General features: G+C 40.0%; 1 protein-coding gene across 1 annotated transcript in view; it reads left to right on the top strand.

Annotated features, from left to right (window-relative positions):
* NUP153 (nucleoporin 153) overlaps nucleotides 1–22456 on the top strand; it is a 41717-nt gene that overhangs the window by 7552 nt on the left and 11709 nt on the right. The window contains exons 2-16 of the mRNA XM_032181058.1: nucleotides 5027–5240; nucleotides 7283–7531; nucleotides 8737–8876; nucleotides 8959–9081; nucleotides 11239–11349; nucleotides 11487–11525; nucleotides 11634–11687; nucleotides 13910–14068; nucleotides 15203–15255; nucleotides 17973–18138; nucleotides 19772–20231; nucleotides 20337–20665; nucleotides 21101–21241; nucleotides 21891–21983; nucleotides 22249–22336. Of these exons, the coding sequence (XP_032036949.1) occupies nucleotides 5027–5240; nucleotides 7283–7531; nucleotides 8737–8876; nucleotides 8959–9081; nucleotides 11239–11349; nucleotides 11487–11525; nucleotides 11634–11687; nucleotides 13910–14068; nucleotides 15203–15255; nucleotides 17973–18138; nucleotides 19772–20231; nucleotides 20337–20665; nucleotides 21101–21241; nucleotides 21891–21983; nucleotides 22249–22336 (2419 nt within the window). The remainder of the gene's footprint in view (nucleotides 1–5026; nucleotides 5241–7282; nucleotides 7532–8736; nucleotides 8877–8958; nucleotides 9082–11238; nucleotides 11350–11486; nucleotides 11526–11633; nucleotides 11688–13909; nucleotides 14069–15202; nucleotides 15256–17972; nucleotides 18139–19771; nucleotides 20232–20336; nucleotides 20666–21100; nucleotides 21242–21890; nucleotides 21984–22248; nucleotides 22337–22456) is intronic.

Below are 22456 nucleotides of genomic sequence, written 5' to 3'. Positions count from 1 at the left end.
CTTCTGCACTAGAAAGTGTTGGGCACGGGGACGATGAGCATCAAGCAGTGAGCTGCCCTTGAGTGGCATTTAACCACCTTTTAGAAGCTGTTGTGGGACTTGGCCTGCCCCTGCTTGTGTTTTACCTGCATAACGTGTCCTCCCGACTGCGAGCTGTAGCTTGCGAGTGCTTTTAGGCAAAGTGGCACTGAAAATATTGTTTAATTCATTGCTGGGAGTCAAGTATGTTGTTGGAGGTAGCAGATCTGTAGCATGTGGTGTGCCTTTGTATGCACAGATTTACTTAGAATAAATGGGGGGAATAGGGAGTTTGCTGTTTCTTTTGGCAAATATGTTTGGTGGTGGTGAACTACTGCAGTGAATTGTGTTTTACTTAATGGAGAATACCTATAAATAAGATAGGCAGTTTAGGCATAACATTGTCTATTTAAATCCTAAATATATAAATGTATGTTACCATACATCTTGCTAAATCTGGTAACTGCTAATGGCCCTGTAAAGACCATCTGGTGCTATGGGAAGTGTATTTCTTGATCATTTTAATTCTGAAAACTTTAAACTTCTTGTCTATTGGGTTATGCCAGAGTCTGTTATCCTCATACCAGGTATTGTTTTAGTTGTTGTTGTGCTAGTTGAGTAAAAATAATTGGTTTAGACTGTGTGGTAAGGGAAAAACAAATCTGAACTGTGTTTTGTTAGTGCAGTTCTATAGACTGGCTTTGAAACTTAGCTGCAGACACGCTGCATCTGTGAAGCAGTCTTTCAGTAAAGAATATTGACCGTACTTACGCGTCCCTTCTTGGGTTTAAGAACAGACTCACCTAAGACTGCTTGTGAAGTTGTAAGTGAAATTTGTCTCCTGGGTCTTAAATGTTTGGTTTTGGTGCTGATAGGTGACTATCTCAAAGTGTAGCACAAAACGTGCGCTCAGAGATCTACAGCACCACCACTGATCTCTGCTGAGGATTAGCGACAGCCTAAAGTAGTGCTTTTTACCAAGAAGGAAGGTGTCTTGTACTTTGCACCCTCTTTTGAAATGTTGTCAGCTGAAGGTGTGGACCAAACTTGAGATAAGGCTGTTCAGCGCCACAAGGATTTAACCTAGCGAGTTAGACACTGATTTACCTGTCAGAGCATCTACTGGCCTTTTGCACTCGGGTGGAAATGGTAACAGTGGGCTGTGTCTTCATGGGAGAAATCATCAAGCAGCGCTGAAATGTAAAGCAGCACCAGAATTTCCCTGGGAGGTTCCTTCTCAAGCTAGCTACAGTAAGGAAAATGAGGCTGACTTTGGCATGGGGAAGCATAATCCCTTCTTCACGATTTTTAGAAATAAATTTGAACTAGTCCAGTTACTTTAAATAAAGTAGTTGGTTTTTCCACTGTCACGTAATTAATGACATTCCTGTAACATACTGTTCATATTAAGTCGTAAGTTTTATTGTCTTTTTCTTCTAACTGAAAAACTCTGCTGTCCTGCATCCAAACCGAAACCACTCCCTAGACAGCAAGAGCTTGGTTAGTCTGCAGGCAGCCTGAGCCCGTGCTGCTGCACAAGAGAGGGGATCACGTCGGGTTTCCACTCCTGTCTCTGCATTGGCACCAGCGCCTGTGTAAGCACACAGTGAGCTGGACCCGGGGCTGCCCCCAAAATACATCACAGCCCACAGGTGAATGTTTGTCTGGGTCGGTTTGATACAATCCGCATGGTGTGCGCACACTCAATCAAAAGGAGGGAGAGGTCTCGTTTCTTCCTTCTCCTGTGCTGGCTGCTTGATCTTGCTCTCCCTCCTGGGCCGTTTGCGTTGCACCACGCCAGCTGAATTCATTAGTCCAGCAGGGAAACACGTGCGTTTTGCCAGCTTAACGAATGCAGCCAGCAGGGAGGGCAGCCTGCTGTGCGCCAGAGCTGGCACAAGGTAACTGTGGGGGATGGAGAGAGCCTGGAAGCCCTTTTTGGGGGTGGGAAGTGCTTCCTCCGATCCGTGGCCGCTCGCTAATCTTCACCCTCAGGTGCAGGCTTTCTTTTTGAGGATTTACTGATTCGTATGTTTTAAGAACTGAGCCTTCTGAAATTGGAAGAGAAAATTAAAATACAATAATCAGAGTTCAGCTGGAGGTAAAAAGTTGATGCTTATAGAGGAGTGCATCTAATGAATTAGCTCTTTTATCGGGTTGTGCTTTTTGCATCTCTGAAGAATTTGTGTTAGTGTGTTGCCTTTCTGGATAATTGTTTTAGTCCATCCTTTGTCAAATAGTGGGATTTACTTAAGTCTCTCATACTGACATCAACTCTGTTACAAAAATAGATGTTTTCCAGTAAGGCATCGTTTCCAAGTATTCCTGCCAATACTTTTGCCCCCATTGCTGTGTGAGAGACCCCTGGCAAGCTGGGAAAACTGTCCTATTCCTTAAGTATTTTTTGCCAAGAAATAGCCCGCTTTTAAGTTCGGAAGTTAAACTGTAACATTATTTTTTCTCTTTATATAAACCATTTAAAGAAATGGTGTTTCGAAGTAGTAAACTACGACACCTGTTTGTTTACTGGTATTTCCCCCTCTGTATCTTTTGTTTAGGGATGCATCTGAAGGCAGCTTGCCTCTGGTAACTGTAGCTGTGGCTACTGTTGCTTGGTGTGTGTATACATTGACAGAGAGGTATCTAGCAGGGCTGCGGGCTCTTGGGATGCGCAGCATTTGAGGAGCTGCTGTAAATACCTATTAGTAAGCTATCGGGCCTTTTCAGTGGTTATTTTTTCATGTGCTGTGTTGTTCTCCTTTCCTGCTGCTATTTTAGGATGAGAATAGCGTGTGAGTGCGTTTCAGACGAGCAGGCAACTGTTGAGACTGACGGCAGCTCTCAGACTGCTGAAATCAGTGGGCTAATGCTGAGTCTGCTGAAGGACGGGAGCACAGTCACCGGCTGAAGCGCTGCTACATGCGGCTGGGGTGAAACTGCCTGTCCTGTGGCAATGGGGAGCCCCCAGAGCAGCTCCCTCCTCTGAAAGCAGGGGGTTTGTGCAGCAGCCTGTTGGGTGTTAAACCCTAGAGGGATTAATGATGGCAGTAGGGAACCTGGGATGTGGTGCTTTATTTCTTGGTTTGCAGCTGTGACGGGCAGGTAGGAGACACCACTGGGAAGTTCTCAATTTCTTGAATCTTTTTGTGAATGGGCACGTCTGCAGGGTGTGTTTTACTTCTGGGGGGAGCGTTTGTTTCTTTTTTTAGCAATATCGATGTTAGATGGCAGGCGCTGGCTCATTCACAGCGCCTGCCTCGTTCTTGTGCAGTCCTTTAATCAACATTTTTGCTATGCAGTAGGAAATTGGAGGTATGTTTCAGCATATTTTACTTTTCCTTGCTTTGTCATTGACAAAGCTTCTTGTTTTACACCATGCACGGGTTGGATGGAGCAGGCTGTCAGTACTTCCCACTTCTGGCTCCTGAAAGGGCTGGAGAAATTATTCGGGGTTCAGTTCTTTCTTCAAATGCCACTGATGCGGGGAGCAGCAGCCAGGCTGCCATATGCAAGAAAGGGTCAAAGCAGTCTGGCTTTAGGTTTGGATGGTAAAATGTCATCTTGGTTAATTATTCGTCTAGCTAGGCTCTGTAGTTATTCATTTAGGTTATTATAGGTGACCGGGTGTTTGCTCTTCTGAGTGCCTGTGACTTCTTCCGTCTTGAGTCTCGGGCCACTTTCTGTACAGGGAGGATTTCCACAGCAACAAAATCCTACAGGCCTATCCTAATGTCTGTTTTTGCAAACTTGAACCCATATGATTCCCTGATACGCTTCCATTCATCGGAGAGGAATATTGGCCCCAATAAAAGGGGAACGTGGAAATGAGGGGCTGGGGAGGAGGAAGGGGCTGCCTCCCCTGGTACCGCGTGTCGGACTGTGTGTCAGCTATGGCATTACGTGCGTTTAATGGTTTTTGTAGGGAAGCTGAGGCTTAGAATTTTTGGAGAAGAATAGCAACATCCAGAGCATTTTGTACTTGTGTGTGTTTTAATGTATTAACCGTGGTGGATGTGTTTATTTGGTGGTGTCTTGCGTGGTTTTAACTGTCCTTGGATATTTATTCTGTCTTCGTGCAAGTACACGATGAAATTACAGATCATTAGGAAAAATGTCAAATTGTGAATTAAGATGGCTTTCTGGAGAAAGGCTTTGTGTTTTCTGTCTTCCTTTCTTCCTCTTCCCATGCCTCTCTCTTAACCCCAGATTCAGGGCTGTCTGGTTGTCTTATTTTCCATAGTTTGCGTTATCATGTATGGAAAACCTAAATGATTCAGGTTTTTATTTTGGCTTCTACGCTATTTTTTTTAAGAGTTGAATACAGCACAGTTCTTGTTTCAGAATGATTAGACTGTAACTTCTGCATGTTCAAACTACATTATCAGTTTTCGACACCCAAATAATAGTTTAGACTACACAATCCTGTTGCCTGACACCAGAGAAGCAGGCGAGCAGGGCTGTTGGTGCAGACCCAGCCAGACCCCGCGATACGTGCGTTAGCAACTGATGAACAAATTTTTGCTCAACTTCATCACCTCCTGCCACTTCTCATTGCGTTGGGGTTGCTGAGTTAGCTTTCGTGTTTGCTCGCACCAGGGAGGCGAGCAGCCCGTCGTGTGGCTGTAGGCAGGTTTAGTTGGTTTTCACGTGAGAGTGCGAAGAGGAAGAGTCCTGGAACAAGTCTGTAGGTCAGGAGGTATTTAGGCACAGAGTTTCCTGATGCCCTTGCGAATTGACAACCTGCTGGTGAATTTCGGCAGAAGTTCCAAAATTTTGAACTTTGCCAAGGTCACTTGGAAGTGCAGAAACTGATAAGTAGTCGTAAATCAATCTTAGCTGAATTTTAGGTGTACCAGAAGTATAGCGATCCTATGCTAAGGATCAACCTTGTCGTCGTCTTCTGAGTATTTGCTATATAATATCTGTCTTCAAGGTCCGTGGAAAGTTGTATCCCAGCATATGCCGTTGACTGTGTTTCTGTAATTAAACAAGTGTTTTTTCTTTCAAGCAGGGAATAATTAGCAGAGTGACAGAAACGGTGAAAAGTATTGTACCGGCGTGGCTGCAGAAGTATTTCAATAAGCGTGAGAATGAGTGTGTAGATGCAAATAAATCTGCAAAGCAGGCGGCGACTCCAGTAAACTATCATCATAATTACGCAGACGGAGGTACCATAAATGATGGGAGATACACGCCTGAACGAGCGAGACTTAATAGACAAGGTACGTGAAAAATCATTTGGAATTCTGGCCATCTGTATTTATTCACAGATTTCTAGTTTTGAATCCGAATATCAAAAGGAAATTGGAAAGAGGGTTTTGACAGAATGAAAAAACAAACAAGAAAGTCGAAACAACTGTTTGTGAAACTGTCTTAACTTTAAACTGCACGCACAATTACGAAGCATACATCTTATGCTCTTGGAAGGCATCAGTTAACTTTACGTACTCTATTAGCCGGGTGCTAAATGCTGAAAATAACTCATTTGCAAGTGTGCTAGGTTGCATTTTCCATATTTTAAAAGATACGGAATGAAAATCTAATTGCGTAAGGCAATTAAAAAATTAATTTGTTTTGCAGTCTTCAAAACAAAATAATAGATGCTAGAACGGCACAGGAAAATTCCATCTCGAGTCCTGACTTTTTTTGTTTTGGGCTTTGATCAATGTAGTAAAGTTCCTTGTTAACTTAATGGAGAACTAGGGAACTTGTGCATGGATGTGGTTTATGACATTATTATCCTTAAAATATTCAATAACCTTAAGGTCTACATGGGGGGAAGGGGTGTCTTTGAAAAGGTATTTGGACCGTTGGCAACGAGGTTTGTAACCCCTTTACTGCATAAAAGATTAATTTGTCTTATATCCGATGCCTCTCACTGTTACTGTAGTCTTATTGTATAAATCTGCACATACTCTTACTTGAGTTTCTCTTAAATTAGCTGTTTTGGGGAACTCAGCTTTTAATAAGTAAAGAAGTTTTGTCTGAGTGTGCGTAGATAACCATAGGTAAACTGGAAAGTCAGTTGCTTCTGTTGTTGGCAGAATCAAAAAATAATGAGGTAATATCTTTGCCTCCAATCTCATCTAATTGTAAACAAGGAGATTGATTGCTTTCTGTGTAGCTATAGCTTGGGAATAAGTTTGGATAGAAGAATAGAGAAGGTCTTCATGACTGAGGAACACATGTTGGCTTTTCTATGTAACTGTGTGAAAGGAGCTTTCAGTAAGAACAGCTGCACTGGAAGCTTACTAACTCCAGGAGATCAGGAGCAGGTGGACATCCTAGAACCTTTTGTAGCTTATGTAGCTGTCTGTGAGTGTTACTTGCTATGCTTAAGAATAAGATATTTTTTTTAAATTATTACTTCATTTTTAAACAAATGTGTTTCTTCAGCTCTGAGGTATCAATGTGCTGGAGCCTATATTCCTTGCTTAGGTGGCCTTCAGCCCGAATAACTTTCTGTATCTCAAACGGTACTGTTCTAAAAATCTGCTCATGGTTTGGAGAACTAATTAGTGGTACTGCAGTGGTTATGAAGATTGAACTAACTAGTTTAAGCTTGAGTGCGAGCATCAAGAGGATAGTGGCGCAAAGTCATTTTAATTGCCCAGATTCCTGGGGGAGACTGTAGGCTTTTATCAGGCCACTGGCATTGTTTGCAGACCCTTTGCTTCAAGAGGAAAAAATGCTCATCTGGTTACTTGGGTCAACGTACTTGTCCCTTGGGTCAAAATCCCAGTAGTTAATGGGTAGGAGATACTGTTTTGCCTCTAACATGAGCTGATATGGTAGAACTTGGGAAAAAAAGTACTGCAAATGTTCATTTTCATGCTGTGTATTCAGATTAATGACCTTTGTTCCAACATTATATAAGCTGCAGTGTTATCTGTGACTTAGCATGTAATCTCAAATTTTGTAAAGCTTATTGCAAGCTGTACGTGCGAGGAGGAGTATGTGTGTTTGACTTAGTGAAAGGCCAAGTCAGTGTTAGAGCATTTGAACACGAGGTCGGAATCTGGTGTTGTGAAACCTCATAGTTAACTTCTTCTGAATGCAACATTAATACTCAGTATTGCAAGCAGTGTTGTTGTTGTAGCCAGACAGTTAGATGAAACTGTATCTGGGTGAGGAAGAAGTTAAATTTGGCTTCTCTATTTTTGCGCTTAGAACTTGGCAATAGCATGGCTGTTGATAGGAAACAGGTTTTGGCTTCTGTGAGCTTGTCTATAGCAAAGCTAATTATCTCCCTTTTCTTGTCTAGAACCATCCACAAGTAGATCAGCACTGAACTACCCAGTTGCCTTAACAAGGCCCGCTCTTCATCGGAGCCATTTGAATTATACCATGTCGGATTCTTCTGTCTCACCTTCTCAGCCCTCGACATCTTCAATATTTGGCATTGGCAGTCCTGGACTCTCTTTCATAAAAGAAATCAAAGATTCTACCTCTCAACAAGACGATGACAACATGTCAACAACCAGTGGCTTCTCCTCTAGAGCATCTGACAAAGGTGATTTTTCTGTTCCCTGTTTAATTGACTTTTTTTTAATGTGAAGTACTTTGCGTTCTTTAATATTCCACATCACCTTAGTAAACAAAATAGGAGAATGTCAGCTTTGGATGCAAGAATTAAATTTAAGTTTTAGTGTTTTAGAAGTATATAATCCTATCACCTTTTTAATAGAAGCCTGCTTTGGAATACGTTTGTGATACCCTGATGTTACAAAGAGTCGATGCTGAAATACACACTTTCAGCTAGGTTATATGTAAATTTTGAACTGGGATGGTAGGAAATCAGGCTGACTTGCTGTAGCTTGACAACTAGGATGATTGTCTGGAAGGAAGAGTGACTCAGAATATCTAACAGACAGCTGGTTAAATGTGAATAACTGTAGGTGACAAATAGAATCACAAGATGTTTTCCTGTGTTTTAGTAGGAGAAGATAAGAAAACTACTCTGACATAACAAGTTATGGGCTGTTTTTTTGACCTTTCTTGGCAGAAGGCTTCAGCTGTCAATACTTTAATGTCTTTTGCCAAATTCATTAAGGAAGGCACACCATTTTAAAATAAAAAATAAGCATTGTGTTGATGTAGATTGGTACCTAGGTCTTCTCACTGAAAGGGCAAACAGCAGGTTTGCAGCTTTTTCTAGTCCCCCAGATAGACAGGGACTGAAGTGTCCTCAGCAGGTTTTTCAGAGAACTTCTGTATGGTTGAGAGTAGAGTTGCTGGGCTTTCGCAGTATAACCTGAGTGCACTACAACTTTCTGGTGTGTCGTCGTAAAACATACATGGGAAGAAGATCGTTAACTCTTAGAGCAGCCTTCTAGGAATCTTCCAGGTGTAAAACCTGTGCAATTATGATCTGTGCTGGCCTCCAGCCTTTTACCAACATAGAAAAAAGCTTTGTCTGTACAAATGCACTGATGTTTATGCAGTTCTCTTTTATTTTAGCACAAAAGGAAAAAAAAATCTTCTGCATTGGAAGCACAGTATTAACTTGTTAAGATTGCTGAAAACTACTTGCAGCTCAGTGAACAGTTTTCAATTTTGTAGCTGATACTTGATTTTCAGTCTGTACATGAAGCTGTTTAAAGAAGCTGAAGCCACGTTTATTTTTCTGTATTGAAGAACTTGAATTAGTATGATCTTTATTGTTAAAGTTCTGTATGTACTAGAGACGTTTACATCTAACATATGTCACTTTGGCAGATGTTGGAGTTTTAAAAAATACTTCTTCATCACTGCTCTGGACCACAGAAGCTGACAGAACTCATTCCCTCTCGCAGCATTCTGCAGCTAGCTCTAAGAAACCTGCATTCAGTTTATCTGTTTTTGGAGGAGTGTGTTCTGTAAGTACTGCACAGTCTTTCTTTTAATCAGTTTGAATGTGTACCTGTTTTTCTATCCACTTACCGTACTGTGTTTCTGTAGGCACGCGGAAGCACATCTGACTGTAAGAAAAACCAGCCTGGGTATTCTCCATTTTACCCTGGAAAGACGGCCTATGGTGGTGCAGCTGTAAAATCAAAGCCGCCGATGGTACAACCTTATCGGGTATGAGAAAAGTAGGGTAATGGGAAATAGTGATGGAAACAAAAAAGCAGCACTGCCAAAGGAGCTTTGAGCAGGGAGCTGAATATGTGGTAACAGTTGCTATTCTGCCCTCTTTGTCTACAAAAATAGAACAGATTGATTTCGGGTTAAGTTCTTTTTTTAACAGTTTTTACCACAGGTAATACTTGTCAGAAAGAACAAGAATGACAATTTAGGCTAGTTGTTGATAGTCAGGGTTTCCTCTGTTGTTATTTCTTTCAAGAAGTTCCATTTGAGTGCCATTGTCTGCCTCTGACTACATTGCATCATGTTATTTTAATGTAAATAAAAACAATGGCAGCCTAACTTTGAAAACTTGTGTTTATAGTAGCAAAAGCTACAGTAGTCAAACCTGGCTAATATTTATCTGTGGATCTTTTTTTCCAAGCATGCCTGCACTCATGCTATGGATATGTTGTATAAAACTGCGCTCTTTAAAAATATCTAAAATTAACTTTGCTGATCCTTTGCTCTTCTGTTACGTAGAGGCATGCAGGACTAAATGCAGTCCCAAGATAAGCAGTAACATGCTTTCTATTTTGAATGATTCATATAGTTCTTGAAGAGAGTTATTTGCCCCCAAGAGTTCTTGGAAATAGCAAATAAAAACTGCTGACAACTCTGATTAGCTAGAGCTGAATCGAAAAGGAAAGTCAAATCGGGTTTGGTAGGAATGTATTTAAATCAATTTGACTTTTATCAGTAAATCAAAAGGAATTTTAAGGAAATGAAAACATGGGTTTGCTGGATCTGTTCTGACAGTCCAGTTCTGCAATGGAACAAGGGCAGTACCTCACTTACGGGAAACCTTGAAAACTTGTGGTTTAAAGCTGGGAACCCTCTTTGGTCAGCTATTTTTGTTTTCTAACAATATTACTGGATTATGGTAAAAAGAGGAACCAAAATACTAGGCTTTTAAAGGAGAGAGAAGCTTGCTTATTGCTGCTTGCTGTGGATTACAGCGATGTACTAGAGAGTCCAGCGAAAGGCCACCAAGATGATCAAGGGTCTGGGAGCACCTCTCCTCTGAGGAGAGGCCGAGACTGCTGGGACTGTTCAGCATGGAGGAGAGGAGGTTCGGGGGGGGGAACTTACTGATGTATGTAAATACCTGAAGGGATGGTGCAAAGAGCATAGAGAGCCATTCTGTTTTCAGCAGTGCCCAGTGCCAGGTCAGGAGGCAACAGGCACAAACAAAATGAGGTTCTGTCTGAACATCAGGAAATGCTTTTCTACTGTGCGGGTGATGGAGCCCTGGCACAGGCTGCCCAGAGAGGCTGTGGAGTCTCCCTCTTTGGAGATCTTCAAGAGCTGACTTGACATGGTCCTGGGCAACCTGCTTGGGGTGGCCCTGCTTGAGCAGGGGGTAGACCAGGTGATCTCCAGAGGTCACTTCCAACCGTAACCATTCTGTGGTTCTGTGAGTCTCACTTGTGTTTTTATATGCTGCATGGTCTGCTTCCTGTCTTCACATCGTGTGATAAGCACAGAGGGGTTTAACATGGGAAGAAAAAAGTCACACCAAGGGAAGTTTTTGAATGATATTTGAAGTTGGGTGGTGCAAATAAACAGTTTACTTTTTCAGTGTAATATTTAGATCTGTTACAGTTTAAAGCGGATCTTTATCTTTTAAAACAAAGATTTGCAGCCAACTTTAATCTTGGGGGAAGGGAGGAAGCAAGAGAGAAGTAAAACTAGTTCCTGGTTATGATTGTATACACTGATTTTAAGATGGTACACTTACACCATCGTGAAACTCTGAGGTCTGTGTTGTTACCGAAAGTACTTTCTGTACCACAAGCCTTTTCTTGAGTTCTGTTTCCCTGATTACTGCTTTGGAGGCCTTAGCAGTCCTAGCATCATCCATCTTGACCTTTTACAAGTATGGATTTCTTTTATTACTCGTGCAACAAGCACATGCAAGATGCACTGAGGCCCAAGGTAAACTTCGTTGTACTCAGAACGTACTCTTCTTTACGGCTTGAACTCCCAGTGACTGCATTTTTCTCTGTCATCAGAATATATTGGTTATATCATCAGTGTAGCCTTGGAACATAAAATACATGCCTCCTTAACTCAGAATTGACCATTGTAACACTTAAAATGCTAATTTTCCAGGTACAAATGAGAGTGAGAGCTAGACAAGAAAAAGTGCAGTCCCACGCTACCTTAAGTACCGCAGCACGGTGCATCTTGGAGGCAATGGAGAAGCTGTCAAGCCCTTTGATGGTAAATAACACTTCTTTTAATCCGTTTTTGCTTCATGTGTTTATAAAACTTAGTAAATGTGCCATCAAAGGATACAGATAAAACTGTTCTTCTTTATGTTGTGTCGAGTTTAATTTATTGCACTATTTTTTCAACAGGATGCTAAAAGAATGCCACCTCTTTTGCCGCTGAGTTCTGTAAGTTGACCATGAACCTCCATATTTTTATTGCAGGGAACCCCCTCTCTCAGGAAAAAAAAAAAAAAAAAAAGCCCTCTAACATTTAGGCTTTATTTTTTCCCTTAGCCTCCAGACATAGATGAACTGAATATTCCTGACCTCCAGCCCAAACGAAGAAAGGTAAGAACCAATAATGTCTTAAGATGAGGTAGATAACTTTTCTAATGCTTTATCACTATTAGAAAAATTTTCTCAAACCTCAATGACAACATACGCATCTAATCAAGTTAATATTGGCATCTATCTACAAGAGATGAAGGGCTGTAAAGATTACTCACATTAAGATTTGTTATCTTTGTAAGTTGAGAGCAACGACTCTAGAACACACAAAGTAGTTGTATCTTGTCCCCCAGTTTGGGGTGAAGCTGCATATTAAAATTCCTGTTGAGGAAATTTTTTCTCTTGAAGAAATGATCACAAACAGAAAAATACTGATTGACTGGTCATATAGACTTTGTACGGACTTTGGTGTTCATTTGGGCACAGCAAACTATTTTTCTGCTTTTTATCACCATTCAAGGTAAAAACAAGGGAAATTGTTAATTTCTGACACTATAAATCTTATGCTCCTGAATTCCTATTTGGAGGTAGCACAGAATTGGTGATAATGCTGTGGTAAAGCATGATTTCCTTTCATTTTGTTTAAAAAATGAAAACCAGTCATCTTTTTTTGGTGACTTTAATTAAGGGGTATCATTGGGTTTATTAAATTGCAAAACCCTGAAATGACCGCTTTAAGATTAGGTGACTGAAGGAAAGAACAGGATGTGCACGCTCTTCATCTTCTGTTCTAATGAGAAAAGGGACAATGTCTCAAGAAGTTTCTGTGCTAATTCCTTGATTGGATGTATAATTAAGTTTACAATCACTTCAGAGTTTGCAAACATCTCAGATTCCCTGTGCCATCTTTTCACCATATGCCAAATTACAAAGGCATTGAGAAGTGAAGTATATTATAAATATTATCCAAATAACTAAAAACAAATCTGGTGTGAACTCTCAGCTATATTATAGAAATACACCTGTGATAAGGCATTAAGAAAGATCTGCCAGATTTGCAACAGAAAGCCTGAAGTTGTCAGCCACTAAATGAATGTTGCACGCAGCTGTCACTGGGTAGAAGGAGATAGATTGTCTATTCATAATGCTTGGCAGGAGAAGGGTAGCCCTTGATGAGAAGCAATTATTTGCGAAGGAGATGATTGTGTGTTTTCCTGCTGAAGTGAACGTGTGGTTGACAGAACACTTGTGCACTCAGGCTAAACTTCTGCAGTGGGTAGCAGTGATGTGGTATTTTTCTTATTTCAAGGAACTGTACCAGGCAGAATAGCTCTTGGTGTATTAAATGCCTAACTGGGGGAATTAATATTTTTCTTTTTTACCTTTAAACCAGCGGTGAACCATCGTTCACTCGAAGCAGATTTGTGAGCTTACATAAAACGTATTTTATTCAAGGTTTCAAAATGAATGTAATAATTTTTAGAAAGATATATTTTTATACACTTCATAGATAGTGTGAATTCTGTTACTAAGAGTTGGGAGATACTGTGAAACTAAAGCTGCAATGTAAGCAATTTTCTGTTGGTATTGATTTGAACAATAACATACTTCCTAAGACTGTATCTTCTGATCCTTAAGACTGCAGGTGGAGCCATTGGTAAATCTTTTAGCCTTCAGGGTTTGTTTTCTGTTTGACAGTTCAGTTAAGTCAGTTCTGCAGAACATGCAGTGGTCTGTGTTAAAAATTAACTCTGGTCTGTGAAAATGTGTTGAAAAATGAAGTCAAACCCACTACTTGATGTGCATCTAAATGCACATCTAAAGCATTGGATCATATTCTAATGAATGAGATTATTGTAAGATTGACAACTTTTTTTTGAATGTGTTCTATTGTTTGTGTAACTTTGAAGGGGGAAAATGTAGGGAATGTGAAGCTCAGAAGCCTGTATAATTAGTTGCTTAACGCTTTGAATGTTAAATTAATGAATTAAGCTATTAAAAAAAAAATCAGTGAGGGCAGAGGAAAAGATAGGAACATATAGGAACATGAGTTATTTTAATTATGGTAGCATGAATTATTTTGTCTACGAAGCTGACTGCCAAATTTTGAAATGGAATTCAGTCAGACTTTGGCTACTTAAATATAGCTTTATGGATTTTGTTACTGGTTTTCTGGTGATTTCCCTCTATAGGTTGAATGGTTTTTAGAATTTTCAAATTGTATTCACAGAGTGCCAAGACCGATGGGAGCTTTATAGTTCTGTAATTTGTTTTCATCAATAAATATTGGAATTATTTTGGGTAGATGTAAGGATAAATTGATTGCTGTTTCCCTTTCAAAGCTGGACTCCCAGAATGAGTCCCAGCATCCACCTGTAAAGAGACTTGTGACACCAAGGGTAAACCCTCATTCAATGCATCGGGTCCAGTATTCTAAACCATCAAAGACTTCAACTCCTGATTCCAGCAAAATTTGCAACAGAGTAGACACAAAGTACCAAGTAAGTACATTTTCGAGTCCTTATGTGCCTGTTTTTTTTTTTTTTTTTTTTTTTTTTTTTTTTTTTTTTTTTTTTACAATCTTGGAATGTTTCTCAAACCAATTATTATACTATCTTTGCAAAAAGTACCGATAGTATGTTTGAGGCGAGCTTTAAGGCAGTGGGAACCATTGTGAAATAGATTGAGCTTTTATGGATTTAATTCTGGTTTTGGAATGCTCAGTGTCTTGTTGTTTTCACAATATCATGATGTGCTATTGAGTCATCCTGTGCTCAGTGAAAGAATATTAAAAGACAGAAATGTTTTCCTTTTGTATTCTCATGAACACAAAGCTGTCACTGATGAAACATGCTCATGTTCTGTGTAAACTATTTCAGGTGAGCTATGTGCTCCAAGTGAGAGCTGACAATGCACTGAGTTATCGTTTTTGATTGCTTTGGTGTAGATGGAGTCTGATAAATTTTCCATAAAATTAAATTGGCATCTCCTTCTGCGAAAACACCCATGTTTCCAGTATCAGTCTGAGTGTACAAATGATGATGTGTTAAATGTATGGGCTTTTTAGGCAGGAAATCAAAGTGAACAGTAATACTGGTTACTTACTGCTTTTAAATCTTTCCATCTCTGTATTGTTTAGCCAGCACAATCTCCATTGGTGAAGTTCTAGACCACATGTAGCAGCAACTGCTTAGTTTTTAGGGGAGGTAGAGGTTTGTTTGTTTGTTTTTTTTTGCTTGTTTGTTGATAAATGATAGAAAACAGAAAAGTATGTCCCTTTTACGGGGTTGGTAAACAGAAGTTTTGATGAAAACTTGGCCCCACATGTACACAATTTTTGTCATGTTGTTTAAAATAATTACTTTCTTTGGTAGAGAATTTGACAAATTTGATTTAGTGTTCTATCAGTTTGTCCTCAGTGCTGAGTGAAGCAGTGATGCTCACTTTAGCCCCAAAGTTTAACTGAACTGTACCCACAATGCTGAATTAGGGAACAAGGTTAAGTAGGTGAGGCGTATTCAGTGTTATAAAATTAAAAATAAATAATAATTAAAAAAAAAAAAAACAAATGGTTTTGGGTACTTTGTGTATTCTGTATATATTCAGCTAAATCTTGAAATAAATTTAACTTGCAGGGGATGAGAGAGAAGACTTTGCCTGTGAAACAGCAAGCAGAACAATCTGGAAGGTATGACATGTATTCATTTAAAACTTACTTGAAGGAAGAAAGAAATCTCCTTTTCAGTACAGTCTAGATGCTTGCCTTTTTGGAAAGGTGGTGACAGTTCTCAGTAAAAGGAATGGGAAATGCAATGAAAATTTTGTATTTTGAGGGAACAGCAAAGTCCAGATTGTGTTTGAAGATCAGTGTAACTTTGAGAAAATTGTTGCTTTTATGAAAAGAATGAAGATGAACAATAATAAAGTGACTGATACATCACTGATACACCACTTTTTATCCCAAGTTTATCTTCTGAGTAGGATATGAAGATGGGAAACAAGGCGTGCTATAATGCTGTATCCATGGAAAGGATCTGTGCTTTTGGAGGCCTAATTTTTTCCTTCTATAGGAAATATGGATCGTTTTGTAGTTTAACTAAATCTTTAGTGTTACAAATTTTGCTCTGACAGATATTTCATAGTTTATATGTCAGTTTATTTATAACAAAACAATTTGTCCCTCTTAATGTTCCCTAGGGGAAAAGCTATTAGTTTTAGCTATTTAATTGCTTGGAGTTTGAAAGCTCTGTCCTCATGGAATGATTCTTTCTGAAGTATTCTTTAGAAGGTAAAGTAGGCGAAGTGAGTCACAGGTTTTTTTTCTTTATTTTTTAAGCAAAAACCTGGAAGAAGATTTATTAGTATTTATTTATTTTTTTAATGCTCCTTTCATGATGAAGTTAATCGTTTGCTCTGAGTTCACATGAAGACCATGTGTTCTTTAGAATCATTTGAGGCCAAATGCTAACTCATCTCTAAAATAAAAAAAAAAAAAAAATCCGGAAGAATTAATTGAATTTCTTCTTGAGGAGACTGCTTTGTGTTATACTGCTTTCTTGGTTTAGGATGTTAATTAGTTAGTTAGTTGGTTAGGGTTAGGATGAGGTATCCTCCAGATAATATTGATGGCTTTCCCTTCTGGGCAAATGGTGTTTGGGGTAATAACGCTTGAGTTAGGACATTTTGCACCCTGCCTTTTTAGGGGGTTGCTCTTTTCAAAGAACAGTAGCAGGGAATTTTGCTGACTCTGCTCATCTGCCAAGCAATTCTTATGTGACCGTGGGCATTGTTTGGCTTGCAGAAAGAACTCAACGTTTTTGTTTTGGCATCTAAAAGTTCGACTTCACAACCACCACCTTTTTAGGGGTGGAAGCGACTGGCTTTAAGGTTCTGGTACAGGTGCAAACAGGTGCTGGGTTTTAATTATGTTTTTTTCAAACTGTTCTGAATTATCTTTGTTAGAACTCCTTTCTACTTCTCCATTTAGGAAGGAGATCCAGAAAACTCATACTGCTTTTGATTTTGTTCACAAAGTTCATTGCAGTGCCCTACCTTTTGTTTGTAGAGTAGGTAGTGGTGGTAGTGTTTTTTGTGGTGCTGGTGTCTGTTGGGTGCCATGTTCTGGAGCAGGAGCACCACAATGATCTGCTGGCAAGAGTCCCTTTGGACAGCTGAGTTGGAATATTCAGTAAATCTCTGGCCCACCAATGCTATATGTGTGTGTGTGTGTGTGTATATATGTATATATTTTTTTTTTAAGCCTGAGTCCAATTGTAGATTAGACTTGCTTGAAGGCTGACAACTGTCTTTGCCCCCTTGAAGCTGACAGGTGTTAACAGAAAGAGGAATATGGGCTATTATGGGCAAACGATACTTGTCTGAATAAAGACCTATTTTGATGTAAGACTTTTTTCAGTGTTCTAATTGATTGACAGTTTGGATTAGAGAAAAGTCTGAGCATATGCCTTAGGGATCTGTCTTCCTCTATGCAGTTAGAGTGCTAAGCAGGCTGTTGTCAAGTATTTGACAAGTTTAGACCAGTTCTCCTCCTCAGTCTTCTGGAAGTTTGACCTGGTGTCTTCCAGTGTGATCTAATGCACTTTTGTACTTACTGATTGGCTGCAAGATAAGCTTTGATGTCACAGTTTTTCCAGGCATACTTCATTTTCTTGCCATAGTGCTTTTATTAGTGCTATTCCCTATTTCACTTCTGGTTTGGGATATTTTTTTTCCCTATTTCCACGTAGATTAGGAAATCTATCTGGTTTTGATCTAGGCTTTTCTAAGTAACAGAAAAATGCCTTTGTGTGCCTTACAAAAGGGATCTCTATTCATGTCTGAAAAGACTGGAATGTTGGCACACCCCAACACCTCTGCTGTTCCTGCTGATGGCCACATGAAAGCCAGAGCTGCTTCTGAAGCTTATGCTGTATTACCTTGCCACACAAGTCTACGGCCTCTCTGTTCTATCATAGCTGTTGACAGTGTGTCCCATGTGTGTATGCATATGAGCACTCTTTCTATATTTTCGTGAGTTGTTCTTTTATATCCCTGCAAAGATGCATGTTCATCGCAGAATCAGAGAACCAGTCCTATTTAAAGGAAGCATTGGAAAATAACAATCTAAATCAGCTCTTCTATTTCAGGTCTTCTGGCTTAGTCATTGTTCCCATATGAATGGTGCGCTTATGTATGTCCTTTTCATTGCTGCTGTTAATAAAGATTTTCCTATTTAGAACATCAAGTATTTACCAGCGTTTAGCAACTTGTGAGACAGCTTTAGTTTTTTCTGATTAGCAGGTTTCAATTCTAGGACTAATAACAGCTACAATGTCTTGAAAAAAATTGTCTAAGTTTTTTTTCCTCTTTTTTTTTCTCCCAACTTCTGTACTGTTGTGTGACCAGCTACAGGAATGTGACCGGTGTGAAATGTGAAACTACTAGAAATGTGACCAGCTACAACTTCGGTACTGCCGCATCCAATGGTCTGTCCTCAGGAATGAGTAGTGGAGGCGGCAAAATGAAAAGGGAACGAGGAGCACACTATTTATCAAGATCTGTACAAGGACAGGTAAGTGACTCTTAAATTAATTGCTGTGACTGAGAGTGCTGAAGTAAGTAGCTAAGTGTGTCAGTTTTATTGCATCATAGTACATTATAATAATACCTCTTTAGTTTTGCATTGTTTGTTTTCCTGTGGGTTTCAGAGCAGGCTCAATTGATTTACTGTGTTTGAATACCTGAACTTTGCTTACATAATTTTGAAATTTTTAGTTCTGCTACTTTGGAGATTCTTCGAACTATAACATTTCTCATTAGCAATTGAATGAGTGAATCCTAAGAACAGAAGTAATGTTTTGGTGAAGGTTTGTGTAGTTTTTATACTGGAATGATACTTGAAATGAGTGCCAAGTATAAAAAGAAAAAAAAAGTTTAATTTTTGGTTTCATATTTAAGTCATATAAAAAGATACAGGCCAAGAGTTTGAAAAAGAGTAGTAGAAGACAGCATTCTGCATGTCTGCTAATGATGACTCAATTTTTGATAATCACTAAACTCCTTGTGAGAGTTTTTTCTTATTTTAATAAGAAAAATCTATTCCATAAAACTATGACCGTGAATATTCAGATTATTTTTTCTTTTATTGGATGTTATGTGAGGTGCCTGTAAGTTAGTTTAAATACTTAATAGCAACGTAAATATTTAATTAATATTAAGTTAATATTAAGTTGATACTAAGTATTTAATTTAAGGTATTTAAAATCAAATAGTTTTAATTTAAATTTTATTTATTAATTAAAACATTTAATATTAAATATTTAATATTAAGTATTTAATTTAAGTTTAGAGACATTAAATGGTCCAAACATGATCCAAATATAGTAAGTTCCATAAATTTTTCAAATCAAAACAGTGAAACAGATGTAAGCTGCAGGATGCACTGAATATCAGTAGTACCCCCTTACATCCCTGCCTAGTCATTTCTAAGTAGATCATGATAGTACTGTTCAAATTTTGATCAGATTGTCTATGTCATTTAAAACATAACTCATCCAATCTTAGTAATCAAATAAAGTAAGTGGAAAGGATAAAAATGGAAGTTTTGAAAATAGCGTTTTGTGATTTTTGCATTTGTGTCCTGATACGTGGTATGGACTGTACTTACCAGAATACAGTCTTCAGTGCTGCTAGTCTGACTTTCTTTGGTTCTTTTTGTGTTTAGGTTGGTTGTTGAACCTACCTGCTTCTTTAAACATTACCTTTTTCCACGTTCACTGCTGTAGTAACTTTAGAAACTTTGGCAACCCTCCTGCCTAATTTTGCAAGAGGAACGCTTTCTCATTTGTCTTGAGAGATGTGAGGGTAGTTAGAAAGGATGATGCTTCTCTAGAGCTTTGATGACCAAAGTATAGGAAAGAAAAAGAAAAATCTGATCTGTGCCTCTTTGTTCTGCACAGGTTTTGAGTTAGCTTTCAGTGTTCTTGCTGTACAGTTGTTGAACAGAGTATAATGTGGAAGCAGGCCTGCCATAAATTAAAATGACCTAGTAGACAGAGGTGGGGAGATCAGGCTTTCTTCTGGAAACTTGCTTTCTCTGAATTTGCATGGGTTTTTGTTTTATTTCATTTTGTTAATAAATTGGGCGGGACGATGTGAGAAAGTAGTGCGTCTTGTAAAAGAAAAATTGAAATTTACAACTTTAGGAAGTGGAGGAACCAGTGCTCCCGAAAATCCCCCTACCCATCGGTACTGCGTCGCTGCCTCAGTTCAATTTTAGTTTTATAAGTAGTAGTGCTGTCTCGGCGTCACCAAGCACTGTTTCAACAGCTGCAACGAGCATGGCAACTCCAGCAGCTGCGACGGGCATGGCAAATCCAGCAGCAGCAAAGGGCGTTGCCACTCCGGCAGCAGCAATGGGCATTGCAACGCCTGCTGCAGCGATGGGCATGGCAACGCCAGCAGCAGCAACGGGAAGAGCGAATCCAGCAGAAGCAAAAGGCATGGGAAGCCCTGCAGAAGGAGCTGGCCTGGATAATCGAGCGGCGAAAACAGGAATTTCAAGAAGAGTGGGAGCGACGGGCATGGGCCATGGAGAAGCAGCGGGAGATATGGGAAGCCGTAAAGCAGATGGGGTTGCAGGAAATCCAAAAGCAGCAGCAGCGGGCGCAGGAAATCCAAAAGCAGCAGCAGCGGGCGCAGGAAATCCAAAAGCAGCAGCAGCGGGCGCAGGAAATCCAGCAGCAGCTGCGGCGGCTGCAGGAAATGCAGCAGCGGCGGCGGCAGGCGAGGGAAACCCAGCAGTAGCGCTGGGGGTGGGAAATCCAGCTGCAGCGCCGGGGGCGGGCAATCCATCAGCAGCGGAGGCGAACATGACATACCTAGAAGAGGAGGAGGAGGTGGAAGAAATGACATACTCGATGGCAGGGGGGAGCGTGACATATCCAACGGTGTCGGCAGGCGTGACATACCCAGCAGTGGCGACGGGCATACCATATCTAACACTGGCAAAGAGCAAGACAAATTCAGCGGCGACGACTATGACGAGCATGACAAATTCAATGGCGGCGGGAGACATGGCAAACGCGGCGGCGGGCCAGGTAAGTCTTTTTGCTGTCAGTACTTCTTCGGGTGAGTATGCCGCTTTGTTGCGAGTTGTGTGGTGCTCGTGAAGCTAATGAATGTTAGTTTGCGCTCGGCTGAATAAATTGGGGTCGCATGCCAGTTTGGGGAAAAACGCACAAATGTTTTGATTCTGCTTCTCTCAGTCTTAGACCTTGCAAACTTCTGTTTAATGCGATTGTGTAACTGCTTCAAATGCTGCGGGATTCTGGGGGGGAATGGGGTGTGGATTTTATGGCAAGTTATTTATACTGATTTTGGCGGGGGTAGAGTTAATTTTCTTCATAGTAGATGGTGCTGTGTTGCAGATTTGTGACCAAAACAGTGTTGGTAAGGCACTGGTGTTTTAGCTGTTGCTGAGCTGTGCTTGCACAGTGACAAGTCCTTTTCTGTTTCTCACACTGCCCTGCCAGCGAGGAGGTTGGGTATGCACAAGAGGCTGGGAGGGGACCCAGCCAGGACAACCGACCCCAGAGGACCAAAGGGATATTCCACACCATTTAGCATCATTCCCAGCAATAAATGCTGGGGGAAAGAAGGGGAAGGAGCTGGGGGTATGTACAGGGTTATGGCATTTGTCTTTCCAGGTAGCCGTTACTGTGATGAGTCATTAATGGTACCTCAAATTTAACAACTTAACTTCTTTGTTTCCAGTTCTTTTCCCTGTTCCACTTGAAGGGAGTGAGCGAGTGGCTGTGTGGTGCTTAGTTGCCTACAATGGTTAAACCACAACTTTATTTAAGTTATTAAATTAGAGGTAATGTGGTCATATAAGCCTCACATAGAATGAGCCTAGGGTGCAATAATTGGCATATTATTGCAATAAAATAAACATCAACCTGTTCCAGAGCACTTGAAATATTTTTGTATGGTTTGAAGTAGATAGCTGATGTAATATGTTGAGGTGTTTGCTGAAGTTCTTGGAGTATCATTGGGCTGAGTTTACCGTTCTTCAGCTTCCTGGTTTGCTTTTCCATGCATTTAGACCTAAGTAGCATCTCCAGCTTTTCCTCTCGGTTTCTGTAATTTGGTTTTGAAGATATTGTCCTATACCCACTAGGAAACTTTGTTTTATTACTACTTCTATCTGCAAAATAACTGAAACATCAAGCTTTTCAACATCACTGCAGGACTTCTGTTGGGTAATGAATTCAGGTAGTTGTTGCTCTTAAATATAAACCTTTAATTCTTTTGAAAATACAGATACAGCCAACAAGTAATGTTAGCAGTCCTGCGTTTGCATTTTCATCTCCAATTGTGAAGTCTACTGAGGCAGAAGTGCTATCTACATTTCCTGTAAGTAAACTAATAAAGAAGCTAGACTTTTTTTCTTAGGCATTTAGTTTTCTTAGGCATTTAGTTTTCTTAGGTATTTAGTAGGCTGTTGCAGAACACTAAAGCAGAATCTGCCTTGATGGAGAAAACTATGTAGGCTTCTGGCTTATAATTTGTCACTCAGCATGCATGCTACAAATGTGAAGACCAGCTTTCGGATTTGGTTTTGTGTGTGCATTTGATTGACGTTCCTGTGGCTCTGAAAAACCTCTCTTGTTCGTAGCAGATTGGGTTTACATTTAGTGTTCCTGTTGTAAAATCAGCAGAACTTTCTGGATCCAGTGATACGCCCGTGACGTCCTTTCTTACCCTAGGTAACTGAAATTTTAGCACTTCACATCTGAAGTGCTGATTTTTCTTTTTTTCTTTATTAAATCTTAAATCTGTCCTGTCTGTGCATGCTAGCAATTCCGGGCAGTGTTGGACTTCTGCAG

The sequence above is a fragment of the Aythya fuligula genome, chromosome 2, assembly GCF_009819795.1.
Source record: "Aythya fuligula isolate bAytFul2 chromosome 2, bAytFul2.pri, whole genome shotgun sequence".
NCBI lineage: Eukaryota > Metazoa > Chordata > Aves > Anseriformes > Anatidae > Aythya > Aythya fuligula.
Note: the sequence above shows the minus strand (reverse complement) of the source record. Positions and strands in the feature narration are given on the sequence as shown.